The sequence below is a fragment of the Phragmites australis genome, chromosome 13, assembly GCF_958298935.1.
Source record: "Phragmites australis chromosome 13, lpPhrAust1.1, whole genome shotgun sequence".
Classification (NCBI taxonomy): domain Eukaryota; kingdom Viridiplantae; phylum Streptophyta; class Magnoliopsida; order Poales; family Poaceae; genus Phragmites; species Phragmites australis.
In genome coordinates this window covers 11,022,230-11,028,777 of record NC_084933.1, presented here as the reverse complement: position 1 = coordinate 11,028,777, position 6,548 = coordinate 11,022,230, and the positions used below count along the sequence as shown (strand labels likewise).

At 45.6% G+C, this 6,548-nt stretch overlaps 1 protein-coding gene across 1 annotated transcript; it reads left to right on the top strand.

The window, feature by feature from the left end:
- The first annotated feature begins 2,105 nt into the window (after nt 1–2,105).
- On the top strand, nt 2,106–6,342 carry LOC133888195 (beta-glucuronosyltransferase GlcAT14A-like). Its single transcript, XM_062328345.1, has 4 exons — nt 2,106–2,881; nt 4,494–4,569; nt 4,659–4,774; nt 5,348–6,342. The coding sequence occupies exons 1-4, from the start codon at nt 2,365–2,367 to the stop codon at nt 5,857–5,859; spliced, it is 1,221 nt and encodes a 406-aa protein (XP_062184329.1). The 5' UTR covers nt 2,106–2,364; the 3' UTR covers nt 5,860–6,342.
- Nucleotides 6,343–6,548: the final 206 nt, after the last annotated feature.

Sequence of the window (6,548 nt, the reverse complement as noted above, 5' to 3'; positions counted from 1 at the left end):
GCTACTGTTGGGAGATGATCTCCTGTACCCCTTCAGATGGCAAGTCGAAATCCGCCGGTGGCTGAGCACTGATGAATGTTGCAGTTGTGTTTCAGGAAATATAGGCGAAGGTTATGGCGGGCCTTCGGTCGGAGGCCGAAGGTAGATCCGGGACTTCACCCGCCCGTGTAGGCGAAGGCTATGACGGGCCTTCAGTCGGAGGTCGAAGGTAGATCCGCAACTTCACCTGCCCGTGTAGGCGAAGGCTATGGCGGGCCTTCGGATGGAGATCGAAGGTTGATCCGCGACTTCACCCACCCGCGTAGGAGAAGGCTTGGGCGGGCCTTCGGTTAGAGGCTGAAGGTTGATCTGCGACTTCACCTGCCCGTGTAGGCGAAGGCTCTGGCGTGCCTTCAGACGGAGGCCAAAGGTTGATTCGCGACTTCACCCGCCCGCGTAGGCGAAGGCTTGGGTGGGCCTTCGGTCGGAGGCGGAAGGTTGATCTGCGACTTCACCCGCCCGTGTAGGCGAAGGCTCTGGCGTGCCTTCGGCCGGAGGCCGAAGGTCAACCCGCGCACCGGAGGGCAGGAGGGGCAAAGGTCGTGGAGAACCTTCGGTTGGAGGCTGAAGAGCGACCCGCGACGCAGTCACAAGACTGGCCGAAGACGCCCAGTGGACATCGAAGCCCACATAGTCGCTCAGGGTACAATTTTAATTATACAAATGTACTTGATAGTACTATAATACCCTTGAATATACCGAGAATGTAGCAGTTGAGGGGGTGAAATTGTAAATCTTAGCGTGGAGTGGTTGAGTACGGGTTATAAATAAGATCATACTGAAACTGATGTGATAGAGAAATTAAGATTATTCATCCTCTAAACACGTATCACACCAGGAGCTTTCAACTTCCCCTTTAAATAAGATCTTTTTTGTTTGGGAACTTAGATTCTAACACTGTGTTAGATGAATGCAAATTCACTGATCCCGAATGTCTGTAGCTAGACCCAATAGGCTAATCTGCGCATGGCATTCCATTTTATAAGCCAAAAGTAGTTAGTAAAGTTCGGCTTACATTACGAGTCATCTCATTACGGACCCATATCTCCTCCATCTTCAAGTGAGCCAGGCGTGTGCCAGTACTTCCCAGCGCTAGTGTCTGCGTTTAGTTTATCAGGCCACCAAACTATGTAGACCATGTTTAATAGAATTTTAGACCTTACCTTTATCTTAGATATGTGATTGTAGGCTAAAATAAAATAGATTAAGCATATATTTTAATTTAAAATATATAAAAGAAAACTTGATTAAACATCTTTAATATACTATAATTTTTTAAAGTTAAATATATCTAACTTTAAAAATTCTTAAAATTAGAATTCTGCCCAAGTCACATAAGGCAGTGACAGAAGGCCAGTTTCTTGGTAGCTTAAATTAAAACAAAGCCAACCGGCTCGTCAACGACCGACCGACTGACCGTTCGGCCAACCACCACTACCGCGTCCGGCCACAAAGCCACCGTTCAACTTCAACGGTTCAACCCCCAGCAAGCACGTGAGAACGCCACGCGCTGCCGACCCATCTCGAGTCGATTTACGCATGCCCAATTTAAGTGGGTAATACCCAATGAGTTTGGATACCCAACAGGCACTAGAAGAAGAGCACGGGTGGATTTTGAGGTTATTTAGTTCGCACGCCAATAAGTCATATTAAAATGAAGTCAGGTTAAAATTTGATCATGTTAAGTAGTGTTTAATTTTAGACTAAATTAAAATTTTGGTAGGTCAAAAATCACAGCAATTATTTTAGACACAAAAATTTTATCTAGCTTTGCTATAGATTTTTTTTTTGACACAACTAAATTTTAATCTTTATCTAAACGGAAATCAAATTTCTAAATTATAATCCTATTTTAATTTGGCTTCTCGTAAACAACCAAATAGTGTCTTTATCGCCTAATGTCATCTCCACGCGTGGCGAGAGATACGTGAAGATGACGCAGACGATAAAAGCACTATTTAGTTGTTTAGCAGATTAGCAGAAGCCAAACTAAAATTGAGATCATCCGCGTCGTAACGGCAGTGACGGGCTAGGTCACCACCACCGCCCCGCCCAAACCCACACGCCACGGCAATTAAACCCCGCGCGGGCCCACCACGACTAAATGCCAACTGGTAACTCCCCATTCCCCAACCTCCTCCGGTCAGAGTCCCGCCGTGCGACGCCGCGCCACCTCACCCCTCCCCTTTCGAACCGCCTGCCCCGCTCCGGCTTCGCTTCCACCCGCGCCACGACGCCACGCCACTACCCGTCCTCCTCCGCACCGCACCGCATGCCGTGACTCAGCTGTAACCCTCCCCGGCAAAGCCAGCAGCACCGTCGAACATGCGGCCGCGCCAGCTGCCCCCGTGCCTAGCGGCGGCAGCGCTAACCGCGGCGGCGCTGCTGCTCCTGTTCTGCACCCCTTCCTCCTACTCGCCCCGCCTCGCCTGGCCGTCCTCCCGCCCGTCTCACCCCTCGCCGCCGCGGGCTGAGTGGGGGCCCAGCCGCCCGCCCTCTTTCGCGTACTGGATCTCCGGAACGGGCGGGGACGCGCGACGCGTCCTCCGCCTTCTCCGCGCGGTGTACCACCCGCGGAACCGCTACCTGCTACACCTCGACGCCGGCGCGGCGCCCGAGGAGAGGGAATCGCTGGCCACCGCGGTAAGGGCGGAGGGGGAGGCGGCGTGGAGGGAGTTCCGGAACGTCGACGTGTTGGGGGAGGGGTACGCGGTCGACCGCGCGGGGTCGTCGGTGCTAGCCGCGGTCCTGCACGGGGCGGCGGTGCTGCTCAGGGCAGGGGCCCACTGGGACTGGCTCGTCACGCTCAGCGCCGAGGACTACCCGCTCGTCACGCAGGACGGTAAAGCATTTAACATGACGCTAGCTCTGTGTGGTACACACTTACACTGTCCACTTTGCAGTGTTCATTAGCCGATGACGGTTAGCAGAATCTGGTTAGTAATTCATATGGAAATATAGAATCGCAAGTGACAAACATGCTAAATTTCCTTGATGTTAGGCAGGAGGGAAAGCGATTCTTTAATCGCCGTGATCGGGATGTGATTCGTTGTGTAGTGTTCAAGAATGCTTAGTTGGTTGTGCCGTACAATTCATAGAATAGCCTGGTACGTTCGATTTTGGGAGTTGAGGCATCGCATGCAGCCTTCTTTAGCTGTTGATGGCTAGAATTAGCATCACAAGCAATGAGTTGGCATGAAATCCTACGTTTTGAATTTTGAAGCTCCTGGTATTGATCGTCGGCATCCTGCTGGTCCTTGAAACTGTCGGGTACTAGTTGCAACTTTGTCGAGTTCTGATTTTGGTTGTTCCAACACTGTACTATCTTCACCGTTGTTGTTGAGCCGTGCTTACGGACCACATTGGCCAATAAAAGTCTTGTACTGGTAGTTGTCTATGGTACTTCCACGATCAATTTTACAACGACCCTTCACAATCAATTGTTCAATACAGTTGAGTAGTTAAACTGTCGGGTCCTTGATGCCCAGTAAGAGTTATAAATGGAGAAATTGTTCAAATAAAACACAAGACCGTTGGTTGTATATGATAGTAGGACAGATTGGTGGTTCATTGTATATGATAATATGACAGATTTGGGGTGATACACGTATTTCGTAGGTCTGCCATTGGTTAGAATCAGGATTTTCTGTTTCGTGGCTAAATCAAGTAAGTTCTTCAATCGGGCTCTGCTCACTATTGTTCTTGTGATTGTTTCATATTTTTTCTGGGGCTAATTTCAAATATACAAGATCCACAGCTCCCAGGTGGTTCTCCTTAGATCATCCCCAACCATATTCCCTTTATTTCGTTCCCTTCCTGATTCCCCTCCCCTCCCTGTTCCCATTTCCTTTATTTTCTTTCATCTCCAACAGCTTCCCTTCGAAGGGATTCGTGAAGAAAAAGGAGAGAGAATCCTGTCTTAGAGGGAATGGCCTTGAGAATCCTTTTGTGACGGGAACAGTGAAAGGAAGCTATTGGAGCGCTGAAGGGAACGAAAATCCTTTCGTGAAGAGATTCTTGTCCGCGTAGTTAATCCCTTGGGGATGCTCTTAGGTTGTGTCACTGAGTTATTTGAGCCCTAGTTGTTCAAAAGTTGAGGAATAATGATTGTTTCTGTCCTCATGAGGAAGTGGAGTTGCAAATCCTCTTGATGAGAGCCTGAAGGAAGAAGAGCACTAGCATTTTTCATGTCTTTGATGCAGAATTTCCCTCGATGAGAACATGAAAAAAAAAATAGCAATCACATTTCCATGTCTTGGATTTTAAGACATCCATTTGGTGAGAGTCAACTGAAGATAAATCCTCTAGTTCTGGTAGCTTACGAGTAATATACATCGCACATTTTGGCATGTAGTGTTTCATTGTTTGTTTGTTTGTTTATCGGCATACTGTTTATCGACTTCTTACTACAATATTACTCTTTTTTCACTGTAAGCGTTTTGTTTTTCATGTAGATCTCCTTTATGCCTTTTCTTCTGTACCAAGGGATCTCAACTTCATTGATCACACAAGTGATCTTGGATGGAAAGAGTGAGTTCTGCTGGTTGGACCATCTCTAGATTGTTACTAACTTTATTCTGTTTTATCCCCTAAGAATTCCTTTCTATTCTCCCTTGCAGGCATGAAAGATTTGAAAAAATTATTGTTGATCCAAGTCTATATTTGGACAAAAACACTGAACCCTTCCCTGCAACAGAAATAAGACAAATGCCTGATGCATTCAAGATATTCACAGGTGTGTCAAGGCATTATTTTTAGTTCAGGATTATTTGGAAAGTCAAAGAATTTCCACAAAAAAGTTGCTTTGTAACACCTGACATAATTAAAAAATTTAATAAGCCCTCAAAAACTATTTTTGATTATCTGAGCCTCAAAACTATTCAATTTTGATTATCTTTGCAATCAAACCCTTTAGATACGATTTTGTTGGTTATAGCCCATCTATTATTTGATATGTCAATGAAGCCTCTTTGCTACTTTCAAACAAATAACATAGCTGTTAATTTGAACCAATGAGGATTACAAATGAAATTCGATAATGTAATTTGTTATTACCTGGACTATTAATGTACTCTGGAGATAAGTTTCGTACAAAAACAGTAGTTTTCCAAAGGAAAACAAATTCTAGATACAAACACCTCTAATGTATCATTTAGTAGAAAACATATCTCTTAAACAATAGTATAATGTTTCAATAATAGTTTATCATTCTGTACTTAGGAGTTGAATTTTTTTTTGTTCATGATACTTATTTGTTATTCGTGTGTGCAAAAGGTCCTGATAATTAGTAGCATTTTATGTCTTGCAGGTTCCCCATGGGTAATTCTGAGTAGGAACTTCACTGAACACTGTGTGCTTGGTTGGGACAACCTGCCCCGCAAGCTACTGATGTACTTTGCAAACACAGCTTACTCCATGGAATCCTACTTCCAGACTCTTATCTGCAACTCTTACTACTTCAGAAACACAACTGTCAATGGCGACCTGCGGTACTTTGTCTGGGATGATACTCCAGGCCTTGATCCACTTGTTCTGGATGAATCGCATTTTGAAAACATGGTAAACAGCAGTGCCACCTTTGCGAGGAGGTTCGAGGAGAATGCACCAGTGCTGAAGAAGCTGGACGATGAGCTGCTGAACCGGTCTTCTGTCCAGTTAGTTCCGGGCGTATGGTGTCCGAACTTGAGCAAAGAGCAGGGGGGAATGGATATGGATTCATGCTTGAAATGGGGCGACATTAATACTGTCAGGCCTGGGCGTGCCGGGGAGCAGCTCAGGCGGTGCATTTCGGTGATCAGTCAGACAAGAGGGTGCAGCTAGCTGGATCAATCATTGGGGTTCATCTTCAAGGAGACTAAAGGCCAAAAATTTGGGGAACACATTTTGTCTGCAGCTAAACGACGTGATGAGACTGGCCTTAAGTTTCATACGGTCATCGACACCCGACTACCCGAGATTGGCTTGTTCAGTTTTACATGATTGAATAGCAAGATTAGTATTTATAGACTAGGTATACATTATAGCTTAGCTGCGTTGCCCTGTTTCGACCATGTAGATAGTGCATAAAAATAGCGAGAACAGGTTATATTGCAGCTGTCCGCACCACGTTGTTTGCCCTTGTATCATCTTTTTGTATTGTATTTTTTAGCGAGGAACCTTTTTGTATAGCTAATAGATGCGAGAGAAGCATACACATGTATACCATCGGGTGTGATGGTCTCAGCATACTGATCTTTGAGGCAGAACTCTGAATTTTGTCTATTTTTTAAGTAATAATATTTTATTGGAAAATTACAAAAATAATATCTATTTATAGAAAATTGTCAAAATAGCATTATGTCAGCGTTTCGTCTGTCGACATGCTTGTATCGTCACTGGTTCTTCGATTGGTGGTGGGTCTCGACTTCTATTGAGTTGGCAATGCCACAACGGTACCTATTGGTGGTTGGTACGCTGACAAGCCCAGTCGGCACTCTAGTGCCGATAGGTACCCTTGTACCCTTGTTTCG